The 27,719-nt window shown below is 55.8% G+C and overlaps 1 protein-coding gene and 1 pseudogene across 3 annotated transcripts in view; both read right to left on the reverse strand.

Annotated features, from left to right (window-relative positions):
- Positions 1-27,719, reverse strand: part of BCR (BCR activator of RhoGEF and GTPase) — a 132,864-nt gene that overhangs the window by 29,009 nt on the left and 76,136 nt on the right. For 2 of the 3 annotated variants that reach the window (XM_073006956.1, XM_073006957.1), the window contains 7 exons: positions 23,172-23,276; positions 22,684-22,869; positions 16,097-16,204; positions 13,044-13,104; positions 11,506-11,558; positions 10,886-11,026; positions 613-734 (listed from right to left, as the gene is read on the reverse strand). In XM_073006956.1, the coding sequence (XP_072863057.1) occupies positions 613-734; positions 10,886-11,026; positions 11,506-11,558; positions 13,044-13,104; positions 16,097-16,204; positions 22,684-22,869; positions 23,172-23,276 (776 nt within the window). Of the gene's footprint in view, positions 1-612; positions 735-10,885; positions 11,027-11,505; positions 11,559-13,043; positions 13,105-16,096; positions 16,205-22,683; positions 22,870-23,171; positions 23,277-23,437; positions 23,679-27,719 lie in introns of those variants that run through there. The other variant, XM_073006958.1, reaches the window with a different exon arrangement.
- Positions 19,604-21,212, reverse strand: LOC119622530 (F-box/WD repeat-containing protein 4 pseudogene; annotated as a pseudogene).

Consider the following 27,719-nt stretch of genomic DNA (forward strand, 5'->3'; position numbering starts at 1 on the left):
TGCACAATGACAGGACAGGACTGAAATCCACCCCCAGGGCCGTAGAGTTTGAGGGACTACAGATCTAGCTGGTCATCCCCTCGCCTGACAGAAGGGGGAACTAAGGCTGTCCTCTGAGTTGACTGATTAAACCCACTCAGCAGGGAAACGGCAGGATGCAGGGAAGAGCCCCGTGCTGGTCCTTCCTAACATGGCCCTCTTTGCTCCATTCCAACCTGGTGCAACCTGGGTGAACCCAATCCCTGGAAGGAGGAGGGGAATGTGTGCAGGCCTGTGCCGAGAGTAACTTAGAAGCCACCACCAGGCTCGGGGAGACAAGGGGCAGTCACCACCCAGCACTGCCTGCAGCCCCTGACCTCACGCTTCCCGGATAGGTCCCGAGGTAACCTTTCTGCAATGGTGCCGGAAGCCATGGTCAGGTTTACCCCTCACTACGGGAGTCAAAGCTGGTCACCATGATGCCTGATGACTTCTCCAGATTGCTAGTGACAATCTTTAACCTTGAGCCCGGCATTGTGCTCAAGTGGAGACAGAATGTAAAGAGAGGGCCCTCCATGTCCTGGAGCGTCATGGGGAGGTGACCGCCGGGATGGGGGCCACATCGTCACTCACCCTCCGCTCTGCTTCTTGAGCTTGGTGCAGAGAAGCAGGTCGGTGAAGAGGAAGACGTGGCGCAGCTTGCGGGCCCCCTCCACCAGCTCCACCATGAAGCTGTCCTTCAGCAGCTGCCGGTGCTGCGGGCACAGGGAAGGCGGGGTCAGGGCAGCCTGGGGTGATCGGTGGGGTGTGCTCGGCCCTCCCAGCCCAGCAGGAGCAGGCTGACCCGGAGACGTTCTCTCCCTGGGAAGATTTCCCTCCCTCCACATCTGACCGTCACACCCACTTTCCAGAACGTTTTGTTCATCCCACAGTCCTGCTAACAGATCAGGGCTTATGTATAACTTCTTTGTTCAGCAAATTTCCCAATCCCTCCTGTGTGTTCCACCTTTGGAAGAGGGTGGGAGGGTGGGGGAGATGGGGAGGTAACGGCTGTGGGTCTGGAAGGGCACAGAGCCAAGCGAACAGTCTGCTGTGAAGATGGGTGATGGGAGAGCCTGCTTTAAACAGGGAAGCCGTGCCTCTCTAGGGTGGCAGCAGAGAGTCAGAATGGGCAACAAGCCAGCTATGCCAGGAGCAGGTATTTCTGTAGAGGGACCATCTCAGGCACAGGCCCCTGTGGTGGGAAGAGATTGGTGCTCGAGGTAAAGATGGGGCAGTATGGTCTATGGGTGGAGATGGGCCCAGTGCACTCTGAAAAGTGGCAGCCCTCAAGGTCACGGCAAGGGTTGGGCCTGGTTCTGAGGGCAGCAGGAACTGGAGGTCTCACATCTGGAACTCCTAGTCCTCCCAACTAGCAGGATGGATAGGGTCCCCGGTGTGCAGGGGCTGCACCTCTGACACCTGCCTGGATACCTGCGGCCTGAGAAGGGTTAAAGCAGAGTGTAGGTGGGCAGCACAGGACAGGGGGCATAGGCTAATAAGCCACGTGCCTTTCTGCATCTTGGTCTGCATCTGAAAGGCAAGGGTAGGTCCTTTTTGCTCAAGGGGCTGCTGAATGGGCATGTCTAGGTAAGTCACCCATGTCTGGTACCTCACAGGGCTGGGCGCTGTGCCGACGGTACAGGGATAGGATGAGAGGCTGTCGCGCAAGCCTTCCCCATGTTGGGACCAGTGCACGAGCACATCGCCTGAATTATTCGATCCAGTCCCTACAACAGGCTTAGGCAGGTCCTTAAGGAGAAAACTGAGCTTCAGCGAGGTACACCCTCTGTTCCAGGCAGCGCAGAAAGCGAGGGGCGACATTCACAGGCCTCTACCCTCAGGAGCCCACAACCTCGTGGGAGAGGGACCAAGTGTTTAGTGGGCACCCAGCCCACGGGGTCTCAGGGAAGGCTCACAGGGGAGGCACATACAACAGAGGGTGTGAAAACCCAGTGTCTCCCCGCAGGCGGTGCACCTGTCCCCACCTCGAGAAGTGAGGAGGCCCTGTACTCTCAAGGAGCCAGGCTGGTCCTAGAGTCAGACCAGGGGCCTCGCCCTGCTGTCAGCTGCCGCCTGAGGTTATTCTCCGGGAGCCTCTGTCTCTCTGAACTTCCCCGATTCCGGGGCCGGAGGCAGCAGAGCTCCCCACTGGCAAGTACAGCCTGGGCCAGGCCTTCGACACTCTCGGGGTGGAGGCTTCATGTCACCATCATAAGCAGCTTGGCCCACGACAGCCAGCTGGCTCCTGTGAGGGGAACCAATGACTTACGCAGGGGCCGCTGGTGCCCATAAGTGGAAGGGTAGGAAGACTGCCGGCGTGCCAAGGCCATGACTCATCGGCACTCACCCATACCCCGCCTGCCGCCTGGTGACAGCACCCACGGGAAGCAAGAAACTGCATGTGCACCTGGAGGAAACATCATGTAGAGCTGGAGCGCTGAAGCCAGGTAACCCAAACTGCTGCGTCTGCGGCGGGGACCAGGTCTGGGTAGGGTCCCAGGACACTGAGGTCCCTCTTGGCAGGGACACAGCAAACAGCCTCCTGGCCAAGGAGGAGGGGTCTCAGGCGCCTTCCCTCTGGGGGCAGTGGCGGGTCTGGATGGCAAGCTTCTCCATACAAAGGCACTGAGCTTCTCGCCATCACCAGCAGAGGGCACCCCATGCTCAGCTCAGAAGCCGCAGACCCGGCTCACTCTGCCTGCGGGCCAGAAATGCAGCTCCCTCTCCAGCAGAGGCTCCCCACAACTCACCTCTGGGGCACCCTCAGCCTTCAGCAAGGCCAGTGAGTGTCACACTGGGCGCCTGTAGCACCCACATGCCAGCATGCCACATTGAGAAGACACAGGCTTGACTGTGGGGAGGATGTGGTCCCACTGGGGTGCGGGCTGCAGGCCTGGAAGGCTCGGACAGTGGACTCAGCTGGTTCTGGGCTACTCTTCTGATGCTGCCACAGCCTCCCCAAACCCCCACCCACCTGTGCAACTCTCATCTGAGAGAAGCCCGAAAGCCACAGGCACCCCAGCAAGTCACAGCATCTTAGGCCCTGCTCTGCAGTCCCTGTCACCTGGCCACTGCCCTCCCAGCCCACACAGCACCAGCGCATAGCTGGCAGGCCCAAGTGGTGTGGCGTATGTCACTCCCTGCCGAGGAGATGTCCCTCTCAGAAGCGCTCAGCAGCTTGGTCCCCGGCCTGGAATACAGGACAGTTGGCCTTGAAATCAGCACAGGCTTCCCACATAGCCCACCCGAGTCATCCTCCAGGGCACACGGCAAGGGTGGGCCGGGGTCACAATCCTGACTGCATCCCAAAGCTGGCATAAGGCCACGTGGCTAGAAACCACTGTCCCCAATGCTCAGCATCTCACCTAGGGCAAACACTCCCAGCTGGAGCTGCGGGACAGAGAGGGCCAGGGCCTCAACAGCCCAGGACAGGGACGGCACCACACTTTGGAGAGCTGGCTTGCTGGCACTGTGGGAGCCTGTGTGTGAGAAGGGCACAGGGGAAGATCCCATGTGTTCTGTGTCTGCGTCTCTGTGTGTCCCTTTGTGCATCTTCATGTCTCCAGGTGTGTTCATTCTCATGTGAGTGTGAGCGCCTGAGCATGTCCTTGTGCATGGAACCCCACACAGGCCTGTGGCCTGGGTAGGTGTGTGCCCATGTGTCTCACTTTGTGTGTCTCCATGTTTCTATGTGAGTGTATTTCCAGGCAAGGGCAAGTCCCTGTGCGTGTCAGGCCTGTGTGTGTCCTGGTGCAAGTAACCCTGTGTGGGCGTGGGTCCCCGTGTGTGCTGCGGGGCAAGGCAGGGCAGTGCGACAGCAGGCCCCAGCTGGCAGGGCAACACTCCCCTTGGGTAGCCCCCCAACATCCCAGGTGGGAAAGACCAGCTGGAAGAAACACCACCTGTCTCCTTGAACAATTAAAATCATCATCCCCACAGGAGCCCCCCAGAAAGCAAGGGCGGCCAGGACAGCCTGCATCTTCACTGTCACGAGCCCACCCTTCTCCGTGACGATGACGCTGGCTACGCTCCTCCGTTTCTTGGAGCCTCTGTTTCCTTAAACATGGTGGAGTGAGAAAGACCTGTCTGGTGGTATGTTCTCAGGATTAAATGAAACTGTGACCTGCAGGGTCTCACACGGGGCTGTCACCCTTCACCATGTCCTCTGCAGGTGGGAATGTGACAGTCACAGCTTCCCGTGAATCATACCACTCACTCCTCACCAGGACACTACGAGGCAGGCACCATAACCCTCATTTCTACACACAAGGAAACTGAGGCCCTGTGAGGTCACATCATTATGTGCCTTCCATCTTCCGAGGAGGGGGTCGTGTCAGGCTGGTGCGCATGAGAAGGGGCACCTCCTTGCTCAGGGGTCTCCCCTCAGGCCAGCCACCTCCCCTAGCTGTCGCCAGTGCAACATCACCCCCCACCCCCGGCACAGCCTATCCAGGGCCTTCCCAGGAATGCCAGTCTGGAAGAAGCACACTATTAAGACTGAAAGTTTCTGTCCCCCTCAGAATTCATGCTGAGGCCCTAACTCCAATGGGCTGGTATCTGGAGGTGGGGCCTTTGCAAGGTGAGTAGGTATAGACGAACCCACAGGATGGGGTGAGTGTCCCCATAAGAAGAAGAAAGACAGGTCCTTTTCTCTCTCCATGTCCACTCCCAGGAAGGCCATGTGAAGATACAGGGGGATGGCAGCCGTGCTTCTTACTGCCCTCACCAGAACCTGACCCTGCTGGCACCCTGGCCCTGGATCTCCAGCCTCCAGAACTGTGAGAGGTAAAGGCCTGGGTGTGGGCCTCCCAGCAGACAGTGCTTTGTTACAGCAGCCTGAACCGACCACAACATGCTCCAGCAATCAGAGACCACGGCTCCATGGAGATGCTGGAAACCTTCCCCAGGTACAAGAACTGCAGTTTGATCATCAACAAATCAGCAGGGCCTTGACTGGTGGGACAAGGAAAAGTTGCCAAAGATGCCCACGCAGCAGCTGAGAAAGTGGAGAAGGAAGACGGCCCAAGTGAAGACCAAGGTGGAGCTGTCAGCTGCTGGCTGGTGGGGGCGGGGGGCCCTGAAGGCAGCCAGTGGCCTCAGCCCCCACTACCCTGCCCCCAGAGCAAAGCGCACACCCCTGGAGACCTGGCTGAGTGCCACTGAACTGGCTGCCACTGCCTGTCGGTGGCCCTGTCTATGCAGAGATGTGGCAGACTCCAGAGGTTCGGCAGTGGGACCAGGAGCAACGAGGGTCACCAGGCAGGCCAATACACACTGCAGCCAAGAATTAAGTCAAGGGTCCTGCTCATCCTTCCCTCCCTCTCACCTGCTCTTGACTTGCCCTCCCTGCAGACTCTCTGGTCCCCAGGAAAGCCTCCCATGGCCAATCTGGCCCAGAAAGTTTCCTATGCCCTAAGAAACCCTATGCCAGGTGGAGGATAGGGCGGGGCCTGGGAAGAACAATGCTGGCTGATAGCCACAGTCAGGGTGGCTGGTAGCAGCTAGTATTTGCTGAGCTCTTTCTGGGTGCCAAGAAGGTGTGAAAAGAGCATGACGTAAAACATCTCATCTCACTCCACAGAACCCTCCCATGCAGCAGGCTCCAGCTTCACCACTGCCTGGAGAAGAAACAGCTCAGAGGTAAGCAACGTGCCCACGCTCCTGGAAGGAATTAGAACTTGGCCCAGACAAGTCGAGAACTTAAGCTTTGTTTGCCAATGTTTATGAAGGGCCCAGAAAGGCCTAGCCCTCAACATAGGCACTAGCCTTGTCATTACAGCTTCTGTTTGGTGTCCAGTGGAGCTGAAAACCCCACCCATCCCGTCTTCACCTCTGGGGTGGGCACCTCCCTCTCCGTAGCACCCCTGCAAACTCTGCCAACAGGTTCTGGCTTCTCCAACAGTTTTCCAACTCTCTTTTTTTTTTTTTTGAGATGGAATTTCACTCTGTTGCCCAGGCTGGAGTACAGAGTGCAATGGCGTGATCTCGGCTCATGGCCACCTCCACCTCACAGATTCAAGCAATTCTCCTATCTCAGCCTCCCGAGTAGCTGGGATTATAGGCACGTGCCACCACGCCCGGCTAATTTTTGCATTTTTAGTGGAGACGGGGTTTCACCATGTTGGCCAGACTGGTCTCGAACTCCTAACCTCAAGTGTTCCACCCGCCCTGGCCTCCCAAAGTGCTGGGATTACAGGTGTGAGCCACCATGCCCAGCCTGCTCTCCAACTCCTTAATCATCAACTGAAAGACCTTGGTTCTCCTCTGCCCGAGCCTCACTATCTCAGTCTCAAGCCTGCACTGGTGGTACTTCCCTGCTCTAGGGCCTTCCTGCAGCTCCCGTTTGGACTGCTGCCGGTGTTCTTCCTACAAGAGGGCCCTCTGGGATCCCAGGCAGAGAAACGGTACTGGAGGTCATTGCCTGGCTGGCTCTTGGGAAACAAAGCATCCAAACTGGATCATCCACTATGCTGCGGAGCCCAAGCCGAGGGGGTGCTGAGCAGCACACGGTGCCAAGGCTCTGAGGAGATAGACAGGCAACCACGTGGGAAGTCACCCAGTGGTGGGGATCGGTTATCTAACTGTGAAGTTAATTCAGCTAAACAAATGAGTGCCACCCACCAGCCCTCAGAACCCAGGCCTGGAAAGAAACTGTGCCTGCGGGATCCTCTGATCCTGTTATTTTGGGGAGGCTAAGGAGGGCATTCTCCTGGCAGCACCTGTGGCTCATAGCCCCCAGGTGTGCTTGGGCCAGGATGCTGGGAAGCCGGAGCACCTGCTGGCCACCATTCAGCATCAGGGAGCCACCTGGAATGCAGCTGAAAGTCACTCTTCCCCAAAAAACACAGCCCTGGAGCCGGGCGATGTGGCTGAAAAGGGCCATGAGATTACAGGAGCCACAGTGAGGGTCTGGGGCTGGGGTGGCTGACCCTGCGCAGGGCTCACATCTGGGCCTCTCCTCAATGCCAGACTTGCCTAGGCTCAGCAGGTAGCAATGGGCCGCCTCCCAGGAGGCCCAGTAGTTACTGCAAGAGAACCTCGAAACACCCAGGCCGACAGAGGCAGCTTTCCTCTTGACATCAAATGCCAGGGAAGCCAGAAACAGCCCCAACCCCTTGACGCACTCCCAGCAGCAGTAGCAGCAGCAGGGAATGGGGTAGTGTGCAGAGCTGAAAGGGACATCTCCTCCTCTTTCCTACCTCCAGGCAGTGCAGGCACAAGAGGATGGGTGGAAACGTCCTGTTGGCTCACAGAGGAGTAAGGGAACCAGAGTAACACACCCGAGGGGCAGACAGGTGACCAGGGGGCCTGTGGCCTCACTTGAATCCTGGCTTAGCTACTTAGTGGCTGTGTGACTGTGGGCAAGACACTCAACCTCTCTGAGTCGCAGTTTCCTCATCTGTAAAAGGGAGATCACCTCTGACCCCAGAGTTGTCATGAGATCTCAGAGGCACGGTTCCTTTCTCCCTTTGAGAACTTGACACTCCATGGCATGTACCAAACTAAGAGATGGGCAGAAGAGAAAAGCTCAGGCCCCACCCCTGGCTGCAAATTCTAAGAGGAAGTAGCCTGGAGCTCCTGCCCCCCTTTCCTGGCTAGTGACGTCAAGGGAGCTTGCCCGTCACCTCCAACACAGATGGCGGCATGCAGGCAGGTCACCACCCCTCACTTTCATAAAGTCCCTCTCAGGCTGTGAAACCTTTTCAGTCTCAACACCCAGTGGAGGGGCCATGGACCCTGCATCATTGCCCTCAGAGAGCACGGGCACCCAGGGAAGCAAAAGGGTGTCCCCAAATCAGTACACTGTTAGCAGTGAGCGAGAGCGGAACCTGACGGGGCTTCGCCCATCTGGCATCTTTCTTTCTGCATCAAGGACTGCAAATCCATTGGGCAGTGCCAGAGGATACTGAGGAGCATGTCCAGGCTTGGAGTGCCCAACTGATTAGCAGCATCTGCCCCAGGAATGGCAGGGGCTGGGGCACAGCACAGGCATCTGTCTATCATCCTGGCTTAGCCACCACCAAGCCACCTCCCTTAACATGCCTTGGATAGAAAGCTCTGAATGAAGGGGTGCTGGTCAGATTCACAGTGACTTTTCTAGAGTCATTAGTCCTCCATCTTGCTTTGCAGTTGAGGCACCCAGGTGACCCCTCCTCTATGAGCAAATGCCCCTCCACCAGGGTGAGGTGCTGGGGAGGATGCAGATCCAGGCCCTTGCCTTTGTGAAGCGCCCAGCCCTTCTTTTTTTTTTTTGAGACAGAGTCTCGCTCTGTTGCCCAGGCTGGAGTGCAGTGGCACGATCTTGGCTCACTGCAACCTCTGCCTCCCAGGTTCATGAGATTCTCCTTCCTCAGCCTCCTGAGCAGCTGGGACTGCAGGTGCCAACCACCACGCCCAGCTAATTTTTTTGTATTTTTAGTAGAGATGGGGTTTTAACCGTGTTAGCCTGGATGGTCTCGAACTCCGGACCTTGTGATCCACCTGCCTCGGCATCCCAAAGCACTGGGATTACAGAGGTGAGCCACTGCGCCCAGCCGCGCCTAGCCACACCCAGCCCTTTTTAAATTACACTTCCTCCTTGGTGGTCCTGAGATGTGGCCATGGGTAAGCATGGAAGTCAGTCCCCATGGGGACGGATGCAGGAACGAGGGCCTGGGTGCCAACTTCTAGGCAACATGGCATTTTTCTCAGTTCCCCAAAGCAGTGGATTCCAATGATCCGAGCGCCGAGAAGGCCCTTCCTTTTCTCTAGGGACGCTAAATGGCAGCTGGAGTTGCAGGGAGCAGACTTGGCACAGGAGAAGCCATGGGAAAAAGGACGCCCACGGCCACCTCCCAGGAGGTCAGAGCGCTCATAAGAGAACAGTTGGTAGAAAAGAAAGAGCAGGCGTCTCAGGAGGGTAGGGCGAGCCTGGCAGGAACCCACCCAGCACATGGAAGCTTAGGAGAAGCAAACCCAACATCCACTTAGATCTGTGTGGACTGCCCACAGGTTTGTCACAGGTTTGCTCTCCTTCTGTGGCCCTGAGCCAGGGAAGAGAACCAGGGGCAGGGACCAGTTGTTGCTCCAAGAAGCAAGATCTGATCCCCCACCACTCCCAGGTCCCAGCCACGGGATGATCAGCTGGGGAATACCTGCACTGCTCAACGCCTCCCCTGGGAGGTGCCACTGACCCACTTCCGCCTTCAAAGAGCTGAGACTGCCAAGGAGCCAACGCGGATGGCCAGGACTGCCACTAAATCATACCCATTTGGGAGCCCAGGTGCCCAATGAGGTGGGGTCATGTTCCCACCCTGCTGCAAAGACAAGGAATGGGCCCAGCTGGGAGAAGCTCTAGGCCACCCAGTGGGTCGGTCCTCACGATGCTGGCATGGGACCCTGAGTCTACCCAGCTCCAGGGCTTGGAAAAGCTGGAGGGTGGAATGGAGCGGACAGCTCCTTCCTCCTCCATGCCCTTCCTGGGCCAGGCCCACCAGGAGAAACTTGACCAAGTCCCTCACTCCAGGTCAACTCTGATTAGACTCTGGGTACTCAGAGTACCATTCCCAAAGTGGTGTGCGGCAGAGGGGGCTGACAGCTGCCTGCCTGATGGCCCAGGGCAGGAGGAGCAAGCCCCATGTGCTGGGCAGGTCCACCCTATGGGAGCCCTGAGGACAGGGCCTGTGTCCTTGGCACACTGCCGACCACATGGCACACGAACAAGAAGAAAGAGTAGGAGACGGTGTTTTGTTTTTTTTTTGAGATGGAGTTTCACTCTGTCGCCCAGGCTAGAGTGCAGCGGTGAGATCTCGCTCGCTGCAAACTCCGCCTCCCGGGTTCAAGCGATTCACCTGCCTCAGCCTCTGGAGCAGCTGGGATTACAGGCACCTGCCACTGTGCCTGGCTGATTTTTGTATTTTTAGTAGAGACGGGGTTTCACCATGTTGGCCAGGCTGGTCTCGAATTCTTGATCTCATGATCCACCCGCCTAGGCCTCCCAAAGTGCTGGGATTACAGGCATAAGCCACGGTGCCCAGCCATGAGGTGGTTCTCAGAGGCAACTACAGTCAGGTTCATGCCCATTCTGTGTCCTGCCTGGGCCAGACAGCTCCTGTCCCTGCATGAGACCCCTGACACCATAGGTCAGCTCCCCTCGCCTCAGCGCTACTTCTGACAAAAGCTGCCCCCGCTGGACACCAGCTCCCCAGCTTGCACGCCTCGGCCATTCTCAGTAGCTGCTACCTGCCTGGGAATGAAACAGCCTCACTATGTGCCAGGCCCTGCCCAGGAAGGCTCAGAGTGGCACAGGCACAGGCCATGCCTGCTCATCAATGACGTGCACACAGAATACGTCAGTGACGGGGGAACGGGAAGGAGAGTCTTCCCAGAGGAAGACATGAAGTGCTTCATCCAGTCTCACATCACAGACACAAACCACGAATCCCCTTTTCTAATCCTTAAACCTGATGTTAACTGTTTTTTAATGAAAGCACTCAGGAGGAAGTAGGAGGATTCCAGGCAGACAAAATGCCATCCTCCTACTCACCTCCTTCACACAGGTCTCCTTGGCTGGGGAGCCTGAGCTGGCAAGAGTGTGGGGGATAAAAAAAGAGGGGTCCCTGGACATAACCCACAATGACAGAAAAGAGGTGGCTGAGTGAGGCATGGTGATGGCTGCCTGGAGAGTATGGTGCATGTGGGGTCACCCCTGCAACTGCACCCAGACACCTTCCACACGGGACTGAGTGTGCTGCCAAACTCACCAATCCCAAAAGGCAAGGTCTGCTGAGGACCAGGAGGGGCTCCAGGCCTCAGATCGAGGGTACCCTGCATGCCCCCAGCTCAGCAGGCTGGGCGGACCCAAGCCATCCCCTGCCACGCTCACCTCTCCCTTCTTCACCGTCATGGACTGCCGTCGGGGTGTGATCTCCTCGTTGATGCTGGACAGGAAGTTCTGTGAGATGCGGAGGGCATCCTGCAGCAAGGGGTGGTCGGGGTGGCTGGCAGGAGTATGCTTCAGCAAGTCCTGCCCCAGGAAGAAAGATTCGAGTTAGACACAGAGGAGCACTGACACCTGCCACTGTGTGCAAAGTGCAGACACAAAATGCAGACGGAGCCCAGAGCACCAGCTCCCTCAGTGTCACCACTGCCTCTCTCACATGGGCCTGGGCTTTGCGGACATTCTGGAAGCAGGTCCTAGATGTGTTCCAGCAAACCCACGCTGCATGCACACGGCCAAGAGGGGCTCCTTTTAGGTCTAGGGCAGGGTTTCTCAGCCTCAGCACTGCTGACATTTTGCGTGGAGTAATTCATTGTTGAGGGGCAAGAGAGAGCTGTCCTTTGCATTACAGAATGTCCAACACCATCCCAGGCCTCTACCCATTAGATGCCAGTAGCACCCCCTTGGCTGCAGCTATGACAACCAAAAAAGATCTCAGAACATTGTTGCTGTGTGTGCCTGAGAGGGCAGTTTTGGTCCCAGTCTGGAGGGGCACTGTGACTCACATGGAGGACCAGCGTGCTCCTTGTCACACGGTCCACAGGCTTGTAGAGCAGAGCTGTGGAGAGAGAGGGGTGGTGAGAGAAGTTGCACATGGAGAAGCACACCAGCTGCCTGACCACCCTCGGTGCAAGGGTGAGTGGGGAGGGGGCTGCCCCAGCCTCCACAGGCCCCATCTCCCCTCTGTGCAGTGACCAGGGCAAGGCTAGAGCACCCACCTGGAACGCTTTAAGTCCAGGACATTCACTGCATGCAGAGTCCAGAGCAGCTGTCAGACCCAAGCCTGCACGGCTGGCTCGGTGACAACAGCTAAAAAGGCTCAGCACTGCCGCTCCTCTAGCCTGAGGTCAGGGAGCCCACCCTGGCAAGGATGGGCTGGGGAGGGCCCCAACTCTGGAGGGAGACCTGCTCCCCAGCACAGAGGGTAAGCTGAGCAAACTGCTTAGCTACTCTTACCATCAATCCCGAGACATTTCAGACTCCTGACTCTGAGACAGGCAGAAACCCACTCAGATGCCAACACAACTCTCGGTTTGACAGGTTCTCTGGCGACCGACCTGCCTGCCCGAGGACACCTGAACTCCAGAGGCACATGAGCCCCACTGCAGTGGGAGCAGCTCCCTGGCATGGCAGGAGCCCTGGCCAGCCTCAGCCACCTGTGCTTCTCCATGATGACAGTGAGCGTGGCCAATCCCAGGCACGGATGCTTACGTGTGTTCTGAGACATGCCTCCCACAACCAGCGTAAGGCACACATCGCTATTTTCATTTTGCAGAGGGGGAAACTGAGGTTTGGGGCAAAAAGCTCCAGGGCCTGCTGTTCTCTGCAAGTGTAACTATTCACAACACCCTCACAACTAAAGTAAGAAGTGACTGATAATTCCTGATACCACTTTCCCAGCAACTCTGGACTCAATCCCTGCCCAGCCACGTAGAGCCTGTGCTCTGCACAGATTACTTTATGACTAAACTTGTCATCGGCAAAAACAGAAAATAAAATCCTCTTTACAGCTGGGTGCGGCAGCTCACGCCTGTAATCCCAGCACTTTGGGAGGTCAAGGCACTTGAGGTCAGGAGTTCAAGACCAACCTGACCAATATGGGGGGAACCCCGTCTCTATTAAAAACACAAAAATTAGCTGGCCGTGGTGGTGTGTGCCTGTAATCCCAGCTACTCGGGAGGCTGAAGCAGGAGGATCACTTGAACCCGGGAGGCGGAGGTTGCAGTAACCGAAATTCTGCCTCAAAAAAAAAAAAAAAAAAAAAATCCTCCTTACAAGGCCACTGGGGTCAACACGATGACATTTAAGTCAATTTAAGTAGCACCTTGTTGCTACTCTCGGTGGCGAACTGGTACTGATGGTATCCTTCTCTGCCCTCCCTGAATTGTTCTTTCGTCGTCCCCACTTTATTTGAAGAGCAGAACAGGGAAGGTGCCAAGGGGTGACCCAACTGGGCACTGTGTCTGCTTTTCCATGACGCCCCCTCTGCCAGCAGCAGCCTCCCCGACAAGGGCACACAGAGACCTCAGCATACAGAACTCACTTTCTAGAGAGTTCTTGGTTGTTGGATCCTTGGCATCTTTGTTGCTTCTGGCTCTCAGGTTCTGCAGAGAGAAAAGCGCATGTTCGCACAGATGACAGAGCAGCTTTGATGCAGCAGAACATTCCCCCTTTGGCAGCAGTTTCAGCTTTCCCTCCTCACTGCAACGAACCCCAGGCGCATTCTGAGCCGAGACTGATATCACAGGGTGTGCAGGGACACACGAGCAAGCCGAGCACGCAGGATGTCCTGGATGCTGCGGTCTACCTGGGACAGGGCTTCTCTGCCAGGGCACTGCTGACATTTTGGGCTACAAATTCTCTAAGCAGCTTTCCTGGGCACCATAGGGTGCTGAGCAGCTGCCCTGGCCTCTACCTATAGGTACAGGAGCATGGCTGCCTTCCTGCTGTTGTGACAACCAAAAATGTCTCCAGGCATTGCCAAGTGTCCCTTGTGAACAAAATCATGCCTGGCTGAGATCCTCTGACACAGAGAATCCTGTAAATGGAGGCCAACAGGAGCACGCTCCTGAACACACGTCACTGTTTTCTTGGGGCAATCAGACAGCATGCAGGGGGCTGGTGGTTCAGAAGAGCACTCATATTTGGAGACGGCCAGGGCAGGCCCACCACTGCAGACTGATACTGGATTATAACTCCTCCACCTACCCTCTCCGGATTTGCAAGTGTACTTACTAAAAAATGAGGTGCTAAGATTCCCAGGGCAAAAGCAGGGCTTGTAAGTGAACAGCCTAGGCTGTTTTGATACAACTGCGTTGAAAGCATCACTAGAGAAATGTAGAATAAAAGATCCTGTGTGCCTAAAATCCTCTGGGAAGGAGCTGAGATTAATTTCTGGTACTAAGCTTCTGAACAAAAGCATAAACAGCAGAGACGGAAGAGGTTCTGAGGTTGCTCTGCCAACCTCTTGTGCTGCAGGAAACATCTCAAGACCAAAAGACAGTGTTTTCCAGCTCACTGGGGCCAAACGCTGCCATGCACTTTGGTACCTTTCCTGAGAGTTTAACAGCCCTTGCAGTGATTTTTCCTCTGTACATCTGACTCAGCAGTTCCCAAAGGGTATGAGGGGGTGGGAGAGCCACACAAAAGACTGCAAAAACCAGGTGCTGGGCTCACACGAGCCTGGGAGGCGGCCCACGTATCCGTGGACAGTGCTATGCTTGGGAGTTATCTAGGAGCTCCAGGAACACCTGCCTCAAGAAAACTTATGAGTTTGGTTTAACCCTGTATTTCCCAAACTGGCCTGACTCCCAAAGTCCTTTTCATGTAATTCCTATTACCCACTGTCTGGAGAGCTGGCGTTCCATGGAACCAGATCTAATAATGCTGCCCAACTCTCAGGACTGTCCCAGGAGAAGATGGACACTACTCCACTCCTTCCTGTACTTGAGGGTGATCCTCGAACTCCCATGCCTGAGCACTGACTCCCCACACCTCCACAGGGCTTCCTGCCTTCTCTTCCTTGACTTTGACTCTGCTTTCTTTGGGTGGCTCCAATTCTTCTGGGTCTTTTTTGAAACACCGAGAACCAAAGTGCAAGTCGCCCTGACGGTGCAGATGCCACAAACCTTCACAGTGGGTCGGTTTGCAGCTAGTCCTGAGCCCCATCCCACTCCCCGCATTTCAGCCACAGCTCAGAATCCACCGGTGCACGGTTGGTGGGACCATGTGATCCCCAGGTGGCATCCCATGGTGTTTCCTCCCTCCTCTGCAGAAACCTGTCCGGGTGAACTTAAACTTGCCCACCTAACTGTAACCTGCTCTTAAAAGATCAGGTCCCTGATTTGTCAGGGTCACTTGAAATTCAGTGCCACCATTCCAGCTGTTGGGGAGGAGGGTTGCTAGTTTAATGAAAAAGGAAGAGAGAATAGATTGAATGGTCTAGAGGGAGTCTGGCAGTGGGGAGGGAGCTGCAGCCCCAGATGCAAGCAGAGCCTGTTACCAGCAGCACCTGGTGGAGTGGGGTGCCCCACAGACTCTGGAGGAACAGGGCGGCAGGTACTGTCACCACTGGAGACATCAGAGCGAAGCCCATGATGCTCCATCCTGCAATAAACAGTAAGACGGCACAAAACCTCAGGAACAAAGCCTAGGGGTGACAGCTGAGGGTGTGTCCCAGCAAGGGTGACCGCATTCACTCCCTATTTCTAGTCTCTTTCTAACCCTGCGGTTCTCACCGGGAGGGCTTTCTCCTCAGAACCCTTGCTGGGTGGGGGAAAGCCAAGTCAGAAGGCAAAGCTACAGCGAGATGGGGGGCTCATGAAGCAGCAAGGGACCCCAAAGACGAAAACGTTGCAGAGTGGCCACCAGGCAGACACAGGCTGGGGAAGGGCAGGAAGAACCCCAGTCTGGAGAGTGCAGACCCAGGGATGCGGCTGGCTTCTGCCTGAACGGCCCATTCACGGTCTCTGTTTCTGAATGAGTCTTTCGAGGCCCTGGGTGCTAACACTGCATGGTTTGAGGTTTCAGCTTCCTGGGGCTAAATGCAGGCAGGGAGTCAGCAGCCTCTCAGACCCAGGGCCTGGGGTAGTGCAGCTCCAACCTGTCACTTTGCTCCTGCACGTGGGTCTACAAAGCACAGGTGACATGAGCCCACGCCCCACGGCACTAGCCCCTCAATGCTTCCTCAATGCTCTCAAGGTCTGGCAGGCTAGAAAAGGAAAAGTGGGACACCTCCAGGCTTGCCTCCAGTGCCAGGTACAAAGTCAGCCTCAGGACTCCTGTGGTGAGAGCTGTTAACGGGCAGAACTACAGACACCCCTCACTGCAGACAGACAGTGCAGTGTCCCTGGAACCCGGCCAACCCCCAGAATCCGGCCCTCGCCCCTGGGGAGGCCGGACACCCTGTGGGCTGCTCCTTCTGTCTGGGCACAACAGCATCCCCAGCATAGGGCTGACACAATGAACCCAACAGACTCTGGAAACAGCTGCGGTTCACGACCAGATCTTCATCTGGTACACTCTGTTCTCCTGGAGAGGTGGAGGGTACAGGTGGGAGTCAGCGGTGCACCTGTCTGAACAGCATCAAGGCATTACCTCAGAGATTTCTGCAAACTGAGCATTGGCCTGACAGCACTTCTCAGCCATTTCCATGGCAACTCCGTAGTTGTCCACAAACGCCCGGTACACACCCAGCTGGCTGGCCTGAGGGGGAGGAAGGAAGAGAGAGTGGGACAGGTGCTGCTGCTCCCCCACCTTTCGGAAGAGCAGGCTCCCGTGCACAGCTCTGCAGAAACTCCAGGGGCAGCAGACGGCTCACAGGCTGCAGAGGCCTCGGCGCTTCCGTGCTGCTCCCTCCCACCTGCTCCCCTCCCCACGCACCCAGCACACTTCCCGCTCCCAACATGACATGCTGAGAAGTGACTCACAGTACCAGGCAGGTAACAGTTCCCTTCCAGAGCTACTTATTCCTCCCACCCCATTCGCTGAAACGGTGCCATGAGCGGCAGCTGAAGTTCAAGATTATCAGTGAATCTGGACAAGTGTCTGCACGGAGCACCTTCTCATTTTGGCTGCAGGAGTGTACCCTGGACACGGAGGTCACCCCCCATCCCACCCATGGTGTTCCACGCCATGTCCAGTCCCTTCAGACACATAAGAAATGCCAAGTCCGGCTGCTTTTGCAGAGGAGAGCCTCCTGCTGCACAGACACGAGCCCATCCTGGGCCTGGTGAGGGTGCTCAGGTGTCATGCTGCACACCTGGCAGGGGAGACTGGCTGTAAGGCGAGAGGTGTTCTGTTTGTTCTCCTCACTGCTCAGACACGCACTCAATTCAGCAACAACTTGCCTTGTGTGTGAGTGCAGCAGACACCTCCATCTCTGGGCCCCACAACACCTTTATGGGCAGCGAGGGAAAAACCAGCAAACCCAGGCCTGGGGAGTCTAAGGGCAGATCCAGGGGACACGCTGGTTAGGGTTGGAGACTCCCACTGTAGTTGACTGCAAGCTGGAAGCCCAAGGCATTCACGGCTCCTGGCGTTTGTTTTGTGTCAAACCTAAATTTTATTTCCATGTGCATTTGCATCTATATTGAATTTTATGTTTCTACAGATGACAATCCCAGATGCTGGATAAACCAGGCACCCTTGGCACTGTCTGATATTCTGGCCCTGCTCCCTACAGGGGCTGCAAGAAGGGGCTTAGAGTGTACGAGGAAAGGGTAGCAGCCGGAAGACACCTGCCAGGCCCCTGCCATGCTGACCACCCGGAGGAGTCCTTGCATCCTCCAATTCTAGGTTCTTCCTCATCCGTGCAGTGATGAGAACCAGAGCTCCTCCTTCTTTCCCTCCTCTGCAAGTCACTGAGTACCTCCCAGTCAAACTAAGGGCCTGCTTTAGGCCTTGTCACCGCAGTGGTAAACAATTCAGACACAGCGCTGCCCTCCGAAGCTGCTGTTCTAACAGGAGAGCGCTTATAAACACATGCATGAACACACACAAGGAATGTAATGGCAGATGGTTACAAGCGGGACAGGGGCTGAGAGTGACGAGGCTGCTTTCAAGAATGTGGTCAGGACTAGGACAGCCTCTCAGAAGAGCTGACAGCTGAGCAGGGTCTCGGGGGTCTTGGGAGGAGGACTCCTTTCAAGACTTTTCCTCCCTCCTGCTCCAGGAGCTCACATCTTCCAGGTGGCTTGAGAGAAGTTCTAAGCAATTCCTTCCCACATTTTTCGCTAATCAAAAACGTGCCTCCGGATCTGATGCACTGAGAAGCACACAGCCTCGCTGCTGTGGTACTGTTACACAGAACGTGAAGCTATTCCTGAGGAAACTGGCAAATCCGAGCAGGTCTGTGCCCTTCAAAAAATGTCAAGGTTGGCTGGGCATGGCGGCTCATGCCTGTAATCCTAGCACTTTGGGAGGCCGAGGCAGGCAGATCACTTGAGGTCAGGAGTTCAAGAACAGCCTGGCCAACATGGCAATACCCCGTTTCTACTGAAAATACCGAAATTGGCCAGGCGTAATTGCAGATGCCTATAATCCCGGCCACTTGGGAGGCTGAGGCAGGAGAATCGCATGAACCTGGGAGGTGGAGGTTGCAGGGACCCGAGATCGCACCACTACACTCCAGTCTGGGTGATACAGCGAGACTCCATCTCCAAAAGAAGAAAAAAAAAAGGCAGGGTGCAGTGGCTCACACCTGTAATCCCAGCACTTTGGGAGGCTGAGGTGGGCAGATCACCTGAGGTCAGGAGTTCAAGACCAGCCTGGCCAACATGGTGAAAACTCGTCTCTACTAAAAACACACAAAAAATTAGCTGGGCGTGGTGGTGCATGCCCAGTAGTCCCAGCTACTGGGGAGGCTGAGGCAGGAGAATCGCCTGAACCCAGGAGGTAGAGGTTGCACTGAGCCAAGATTGCGCCACTGCACTCCAGCTTGGGCGACAGAGGGAGACTCTATCTCAAGGAAAAAAAAAAAAAAAGTCAAGGTCATGGAAGACAAGCAAAGTCTAAGGAACTGGTACAGATTGAAGGAGACTACAGAGATGTGACAACCAAGTATATAACATGATCTTAAACCGGGGCCTGAATCAGAGAATGAAAACAGCTGTGAAGAATGCAACTGTTAACTTGGGGGAAATTTATATAAACTACATATTAAATAATAGTATCTTATGAATGTGAAATTTCCTGAATTTGACAAATTGTACTGTGGGTTATAGGAGAGAATATCCTTGTTCTTAGCAAATATACAATGAAGTATTCAGGGGGCAAAACATCTTGTGCTTGTGTGTGTGTGTGTATGTGCATGTGCGTCTGTGTGTGCACAGAAAGAGATAAAGCAAATGTGGCAAAAAGTTACAATCAGTGTATCTGGGTGAAGGCTACACTAAAGCTCTTTGCCCCATTCTTACAGCTCTCCTGTAAGTTTGAAATAATTAGAAAAATAAAAACTCTTGAGTTGTGAAAACTTCAGCCAGAAACATAACCCAGAGCAGGGAAGTCAGCCCGCACAGCCCCACAGGAGGAGGTGGCAGGAGCCGCATTTGAGTCTGGCTTTCTGAACCAATGGATGAGGATCACGAGTTTCTGGGCTTGGAAGAGGCACCGGAGCTGGGCAGGGCACTGCGAGGTCCTCTGGTTCTAAGACTTGTCTAACCGGGAAGCCTGACAGAGCAATGCTGGGTCAAACCTACTGAGCTGGTCATGGGGACAAGGACAGGCACCGGGCCCATCTGTCCTTGGGGAGTCCCCAGCACCCAGCCCAGGTTGAACACACATGAGTACTCAGCTCATGGTTTTGGGGAACAACTTCCCACTGCAACCCCAGCCTCTCCCCCGAGTCTTCCGGCTGCATCATCTGACACATGAAGGTACCTCAAGGCCCCCAGGGAAGCCAGTGGAAACTTTCCAAAGTTAAATTCCAGTGTTCCTGAGATATTAAAATTTTAAAAAAGTCTCTGAGTGATTTCCGAATATTATTTGGGGAAGAGCTCTGGATGTGTGGGTTTTTTTCCCCAACACCACGATTCTCCGTTTCTCAGGAGGGCGGCAGGCCAAGTCACGTCCGCCAGGTTTTTGCTTTTTTTTTTTAATCCGTGAACAATTGAACAATCAAGCTTTATTTTTACAAAAATGAAAATCGTAGCATGTCTCAACAGCCAGCCTGAGTTAGGGGTGGCTCAGAACTCACTCAGAACTGCTGGGTTCCCTTTGCCCTTTCTTGGTTTCAAAGCAAAACCAGGCCACGGTGCCCCAGGAATGAACCCCTGGCCCCGAGAGGTTAATCAAGGGTGAGGTCTGGCTGGTGCCAGCGGGCTACTGGCAGCCTCATCCTTCTTTCCAGGAAGAGGCAGAAAGGAACCATCTGGGAAGGTGGGAGCATCTCACCTCACTCTGTAGGCTATCGTGGCTCTAACAAGGGATGTAGGATGGGCCTCTCCAGGCCAGATCCTTGCTCTGGCCAAACAGGGTCGCAAAACCCGGGTTCAGCCTCACTCCTCTAAAGCAGCAGGTCCTGCCTCTCCAACAGGTTCCTGGGAGGGACTGCATCTCTGGTAAGCCCCAAAGCCCCAGGAGTCAGAAGCCTCTAGTGTAAGGTGCCTGAGCACTGGGGTCACAAGCCCAGGGGCACAGCGGGGCAGTGGGGAGGAGCTATCACTGCACCCTCCAGCTAAGAGAGGTCCCTGACTCGCTGGTCAACTTGGCCCACAGGCAGGGGTGGCCCTGACAGTCATGGGTTTTGAAAATCCAGGACGTGGAGGTCGTAAGACAGCGCAGCATAGAGATGCTTGGTGGTGAGACGCAGGCAGTACACAGGGCTGCTGGGGGGCGGTTGATGTCAGCGGGAAGGTGTGCAGGCAGCCGCAGGCCCTTTGGCACCGGTCTCACAGCTGTACAACACTGTAGTAGGAGGAACCTGTGGCCAGCAAGTGGTTGCCATCTGTCTGCAGACAGTACAGGGTGCTGCTGTGGGGCTCCTCCCACTCCATGACACCTTTCTGGACACTGGTGCAGAAGTTCCAGTAGCGAACGTAGGTGTCATAGCCACAAGACAGCAGTGTGAAAGGGGACTCATACGTGACATCCAGCACCCCAGCCCCTGGGAGAAAGTCACTGCCCAAGCATGTCATCAGCTGCCCACTGTTGAGGTCCCAGACTCTCAGGGGTGAGAAGTGCCTGCAACAAGCTGTCCCTGTCACAAAAGAGCTGAGTAATGGGCTGACAGCAATGGACCAGATTCAGTCTTCAATCTGGATGGTGTGTAAACACTGCCCCAGCCGGCCTGAGGCCAAAGGCCACACCCTGGCCATCCTGTCCCTGGAGCCACTCACAGTGATACCCCCTTTGCAGTCCACACAGTTCACCTCCTGTCCATGAGCCGAGTACTTGACAGTGAAGGTGCTGTGAATCTTACCAATGCCAATCTTCCCATCTCCTCCTGCACTGACAATATGCAAGCTGGCCAGCACAAAGTGGCAAACATCCTTATCATGCCCAGCAAAGACTCCCAGAGCAGGTCGCAGCTGGTGAAGGGCCGTAGCCAGCGGCACACCTGGGCCAGGCAGCCAAGGGCCCGCATGTCCAGGTGAGAGCAGGTGAGCAGCAGCAGCACCTCCGGCAGGCGCCAGAGCGCGGACCCTGCAGCCGGGCAGGCAGCCGACTCCCAAGCCGCCACTGCCGCCTCCTCCTCCCTGGCTGCCACCACCATGGCCGCCCCTGTCCCGGAGATGTAGGCCCAAGCCTGACCCCCTCGTCCTTGTGCTCTTCTCAGCCTGGCACCCTCCCAATGCCTAGCCCTGACTCTCCATTCCTCCTTCTTCCCATACTCTTCCGTATGCCTCCTTCCCGGCCCCTGAGCTCCCCTCATCTCTTTTGATGATGCCTCTTGCCCCTTCCTCCATGCTTCCGCCTCCCTGTTTCCTCTCTTGGGCATGCCCTCGCTCCCGCCTCAATCCCCAGCCCCACTGTCTTCTTCGCCATCTGCGGCCCGGGCTTCCCTTCCGCCCCGCTTCCTCTTCCACCTTGCCCTTCTTGCTCGCTTTTCCCTTTCTCTTCCCCTTCCTTCACTTCCCCCTCACCACCCTCCCTTCCTGCAGCTTCCTTGCCTCTACGTCCCCCGCCCTTGCCCAGGCCACCATTGGGGGAGGCGGGGGGGTTCCTGACGCGGAGCCCAGCCTGAGCCACCACCCTCCACTAGGTTTAAAACTGCTTACACACACAGGGAGAAACGGGGGGGGGGGGGCTTCAAAGATGGAGGGGGCAGTATATATCAAAATACAGCCTCCTGCTCTCTGGCCATGGCGGAAAGAGCCCCAGGAAGCAGAACTGGAACAAAGTAAGTGCCTTGTGTGTTCCTCAAGCCTTAGCTCTGGCTTGGAGTTTGGGGGGATCTGCAGCACAGGGTGGCAGAGGGAGGGGTCCCCCTACAGGAAAGCCACACTTCAGAGCAGAAAACTCAGTCCCCAGCATCAGCCAAGGGGAGGCCCAAGGCCAGAGCTGGGTGTCGCAGCAGTCCAGAAGTGCTGGGGGCAGGGCTTGTAAGGAATCACATGCTCTTCACACTTAGAGGGGGCCTGGTCTCCGGCCACACCTGCCCCTAGAGGACTTGTTTCCCAGTGGAGGAAGCCTGCTTCAGGGAAAGTGTGTGCACACAGGGTGTGGCGGCGTGCACCTGTAGTCCCAGCCATGCTGAAGGCTGAGGCCAGAGGATGGCTTCAGTCAGGAGTTCTGGGCTGCAGTGCACTACATACTAAGCTTGGCATCAATATGGTGACCTCCCAGGAATCGGGAACCACCAGTTTGCCTAAGGAGTGAAACAGCCAAGATTGGAAACGAAGGAGGTCAAAACTCCTGTGCTGATGAGCAGTGGAATCATGCCTGTGAAGAGCCACTGCACTCCAGCCTGGACAACGCAGGGAGTCCCCAGCTCTTTCTAAAAATACCTATCTAAATAAATATAAATTAAAAAACAAACAAACAAACAAAAAAGGCTGGGCATGGTGGCTCACGCCTGTAATCTCAGTACTTTGGGAGGCCAAGTTGGGTGGATCATTTGAGGCTGGGAGTTCGAGACCAGACTGGCCAACATAGCAAAACCCTGTCTCTACTAAAAACACAAAACATTAGCTGGACGTGGTGGTACATGCCTGTAGTCCCAGCACCGGCCCTGGGTCACTCACCAGCTTCTGGAAGAGGTCGCCCACCCGCTGCTGGTGGCTCCACTGCTGCACGCGGGGGAAGAGCCCATCATAGAAATCCTTGTGGATCTCGTAGAGCTCAGGCACTTTGAAGAAGATGGTCTCAATCTGCTGACTCGTCAGTACCGGCTGAGAGGTGGTGGCGGCGGCTTTCAAAGGCTTCATGGGCTGAAAGAGGACACAGGTGAGGTAGCACAGGTGAGAGGGGCTGCCATCTGTCAGGTGCATTGTATGACAGTGGACAGTCATGGTTACCTGACATACGCCCTTTTATTTTTAAATCACATAACAAATACAATTTTAAAACCAGCTTGGTTTGGTAACTCAGTCTTCCACTGGTATCCACTCCAGGGATGGCGAGCTGCACCCAGGCTCTGACAGCTGACCTGGGACTTAAGGGCAAAGAGGCTCCCCAACCCTGTCATCCTGCCCCATCCCGCCCTGCTCAGCTCCCTAAAAACCCTCCTCACCAGCAGCAGTGCCTCCAGGTGGCTCAGGTAAGTCTCCTCACTAGCCAGGATTCCAGACAGGACCCATTTTCTCATCTCCAAGCCCTTTTCCAAGTCCAGCTCACTCTGCAGGAGAAACAGACAGAAGTCAGCCTGGAAGGGCGGTAGGGGGATGCTTGCATCAGGGCCCTCTGAGAGAGGAGGGCCAGCTTGTTGACCTCTGGACAAACCCCTGCCCCCACGAAGGTTCCACACGGAATGAGAGGCAGGGGACCCTCCGCACATACTAAGCCACATGCTCGTGGTCGCTGAGAATCCCAGGGGGTCATCTGGCAACGCCCAGGGCCACCCTTAGTCTTGCCAGACCGCGATACAGAATTTGGTGTGGAGCAGGCCGGGCCAGGCCTCGCTCCACACCTTCTGCCTGCAACCCAAGAGCAGCTGCCTCACACAGTCCAGGAAGGAGGAGGCAGCTCTGAGCTGAGGGGGCGTCGGAACCCACAGCATGGCCACCTGGCTCCTGCTGCAGCCAAGCTCCACTCCCCACTGCTCACCTGGGGCCCTCCTCACCTGGATTCTCTGACTGCTGCTGCCACGTGACCCTTCAACTGACACCCTCCAGGTAGCACCGCCTTCTCCAGATGCCCTCCCTCCCAGCCACAGGGACTGCTACCACCTGCTCCAGAAGAACCCTGTCCCTGGGGCTCAAGGCCTGTGTCCCCTGACCCTACTTTTCAGACCCCGACATCACTGGCAGGGACCCTCTTACACGAGGGCTTTGACAAAGTCCCCCTTTCCATTAGCATCCCTGCTGAAAGTTCAGGGAAGCTCTACTGTTTTTGTCTCCAAATGATGAAGCTGACACATTGTTGGATGTTGAAGTAGGGGACAGAGACCATGGGAAGTCACCTTCTAACCCTAGTTATGATAATGTCTCCCCTCCCCACTCAGAATCATGTTGAAGCTCTAACCCCCAGTACCTTAGAGCGTTACTGGATCTGAAGGCAGGGCCTTTAAAGAGGTGATTAAGCTAAACTGAAGCCAAAAGATTCCATGTGTCCCGTTCTTTTATTTTTGAGACGACATCTCGTTGTAACTCAGGCTGGAGTGCTGTGGCACAGTCACAGCTTACTGTAGCCTTGAGAGCCCAGGCTCAAGCAAACCTCCCACCTGAGCCTCCCAAGTAGCTGGGACCTCATGCACCCACCACCTTGCTCTGCTAACTTAAACATTTTTGTGGGGTCCAGGCGCAATGTCTCACGCCTATAATCCCAGCAGTTTGGAAGGCCGAGGTGGGCGGATCACCTGAGGTCAGGAGTTTGAGATCACCAGCCTGGCCAACATGGTGAAACCCTGTCTCTACTAAAAATACAAAAATTAGCCGTGTGTGGCGGCAGGCACCTATAATCCCCGCTACTTGGGAGGCAGAGGCAGAAGCATTGCCTGAACATGGGAGGGGGAGGTTGCAGTGAGCCGAGACCATGCCATGGCACTCCAGCCTGGGCAATAAGAGCGAAACTCCATCTCAAAAAAAAAAAATTTTTTTTGTGTGTGTAAACAAGGTCTTGCCATGTTGCCCAGGCTGGTCTCAAACTCCTGAGCTCAAGCAGTCCTTCCACCTCAGCCTCCCAGAGTGTTGGGATTACAGGCATGAGCCACGGCACCCCACCAGGACCGGAGTGCTGGTAAAAGAAGAGATTAGGACACAGACTCAAATGGAGGGAACATCATGTGAAGACACATAGAGAAGACAAGGCCACGAGAGGGGCCAGAGAAGAAATCAACCCTGCCCACCCCTTGATCTTGGACTTCAGGCCTCCAGGGCTATGAGAAAGTAAACTCCTGTTCTTTAAGCCTGCTATTCTGTGGTGCTTTGTTACAACAGTCCCAGCAAAGGCATGACACCAAAGATGACAACGCCAAAGGCCACAGAAACCGCCGCCTGACTTCCTGGTCACTCCCGTCTGCTCCCTGGCCACTGGCAATGTTGGAGGCTGGCCGTGCCCATGGCAGATCTCAGTGCTCCACCGGGCTGAGGCCATGCTCCCTTTGTCCCGCCTGTGCCCACTGGCCCTGCCTGCAGTCAGGAGAAAGTGTGTGAGTGCATGCGTGTGTGTGTGTGTGTGTGTGTGCGCGTGCGCGCGGGGCAGGGGAGGGGGGTCAGGTCTGGTGTCTGTGACAACCCCACTCACTTCTCCACTGATTGCTGGGCTCACAGGTATGGAAGTGGGGTGGTGGTCCCTGATCACTCACTTTCCCACTTTCAGGGAAAATCACTGGCTATGGGCAGGCTCCTCATTGGCCCCGCTGACATCTAGGCCTAGAGAAGTCTGTCAGGGGCTGTGTGGCATCCTGCGCCTTGTAGGATTCTGTGAAGCATCCTTGCCTCTACCTACCGTATGTGAGTAACACCCTCTCCCCCGATGTGTGGCAGGCACAAATGTCTCCCGGCGCTGCCACACATGCCCTGGGAGCAGAACCACCTCCAGTGAGAACTGATGGGTTTCGGGAAGGATCTGACTGAGGTCAGCTCAGGCCTGATGGTATCCGTAGAATTAGGAATCAGGGTCCCAGCACAGCCCCTGCCTACTCCAACCCTGCTGTCCTATTTCCCGGGCCCACTAGAAGGGAGGCATGTCATGGTATGGACAGCAGGTTCAACACAAAGCACCCAGGGCCTGGCCTGCCCCATGGTCTCAGGCAAATGCACTCCGGCCCTGAGCCTCCACTGCCGGGGGGGGGAGCCCCACTCTGTGCCCCACTTGAGTCCCTGGGGCTTGGACCACACATCTTCACTTGCCCACTGGGACCATCTAAAAAGCCTTCCTGGGTCACCATTTTGCCCTGGGAATCTCCTAAGTGTGTGCACACTTGTGTGAATGTATGCATGAGCTGTCAGCATGCCCGGGTGCCTGTGTATATGTGTGTATATACATGCATTTATACACACGTACGTGTGTGTGTGGGGGGGACAGCCATCAAGATCTGGGTGTACAGCAGCTCCAAGGAAAAGGACACGCAGGTCCCATGCACACCTGTCCCCGCGGCAGGGTAGGCAGTGGCTCCGCAGGTAGGATCCAGGCCATGGCTGTGCTGAGCTGGGAACCTCCTTGCCTAGCACAGTGCCCGGAACACCCAGGTGCTCAATTAAGATTCGTTTAATAAATCAGTGAGTGGATCTCAAAGACCTGGCTGTATCCTAGTATTGGCTGTGTTTTTATGAATCTCTGAGGGCTCCTTCAGGGTCTCCATACTCTCACTTGGAGACAATTGGCTCCAAGGAACCCAGGACTGTCAATTGAGCCTGCCTTGGTGCCCTGAAATGCTTCCCAAGTTCAGCAAGTCTGCTGCCCATGTTGCACACACACATAGGGTGGGGTGGCCTATGACACTCCCTCTCTGCCCATCATGAATGGTGGAGTCTTGGGGAAAGCAGCCCCCAGCTGTCCCTGCAGGTGCCTCCTACCGTGTGCAGATGCCGCTCCCTGCTCCATGAGAGAAGAGGTTAAGGGAATGGTGGGCCCCTTGGGCAGGGCCACCCACCCACCCAGCCTGCCAGCCCTGCTCATGTTCTGAGGACAACCTTGCTACTATGAGTACGAAAGGGCCTGCAGGGCCCAGGGAGGCAGCTACGGCTACAGAGCCCATGAAGGCCCCACCCAGTGTGAAGGCCCCACCCAGTGTGAGATGCTTGTGCCCGCGTAGGTGGGAGCACTGTGTCTCGTTCTGTCCACGTGGTTTGGAAAGCCAGGAGGAAAAACAGCGCAGGCAGGAAGGCAGAGTCTAGCTCTCCCTCCCTATTCTGAAGGGAAGGGCCGCTCAGGGAACATCTGGCCCAGGGCATGGACTGGGTGGGGTGGAGACAAGACTCAGGATGAGGGCACTTCTCCTAAGAATCTTCTAGAGTCCTGGTGGCATCAGACAGGGATGGCTCAGAAACCAGCCAAGTCCACGGAGAGAAAACGAGAGAGCAAAGGGCAGGGCCCAGCCTGGGGCTATTTATAACTCAGAACTGTGCTCGTGCCAGTTAAGGGAAAGGACGTGAATGCAGGGAGGGCCATGGAGGCAGGCAAGGAGGCTGGGGCGGGTAGGAAGCCGGAGGTAAAGGGAAATCGGAAAAAGAAGTCAGTGACATGGAAGGAAGTACCTCCTACCATGATCCTACCCAGGCAGGTACAAACACAAAACCTGAGGCTAAATAAAAGCCAACAAAGAACCCACAAAACAAAATGGGCTTGTGACAACCAAGCAGGAAAAGCTGACAGGGAATGAGGTGAATAAAACTGTTGTCAGCTGACTGCTGCCAGGCCCACAGGTGAGCTGAGGGCGGGAGCTGGAACTGAGCTTCAGGACAGGGCAGAGCGCAAGGAGGCCCCTTCTAGTCCCTCCTCCTAGTCTGCCTAATCTGGGGGAGTCCAGTGGTGATCAGGGTGCAAAACCCTGGCTGCAAGGGGCAGGCTGCTCCGGGCTGGGAGTGTGCAGTAAGCACCGCTGCTGGAAAAAGGACCCTCTTCTGCTCTGGGCAAGGGCAGATTTTCATTAGCAACAGACTGGACATTGTCCTGCGGC

Source organism: Chlorocebus sabaeus, chromosome 19, assembly GCF_047675955.1.
Source record: "Chlorocebus sabaeus isolate Y175 chromosome 19, mChlSab1.0.hap1, whole genome shotgun sequence".
NCBI lineage: Eukaryota > Metazoa > Chordata > Mammalia > Primates > Cercopithecidae > Chlorocebus > Chlorocebus sabaeus.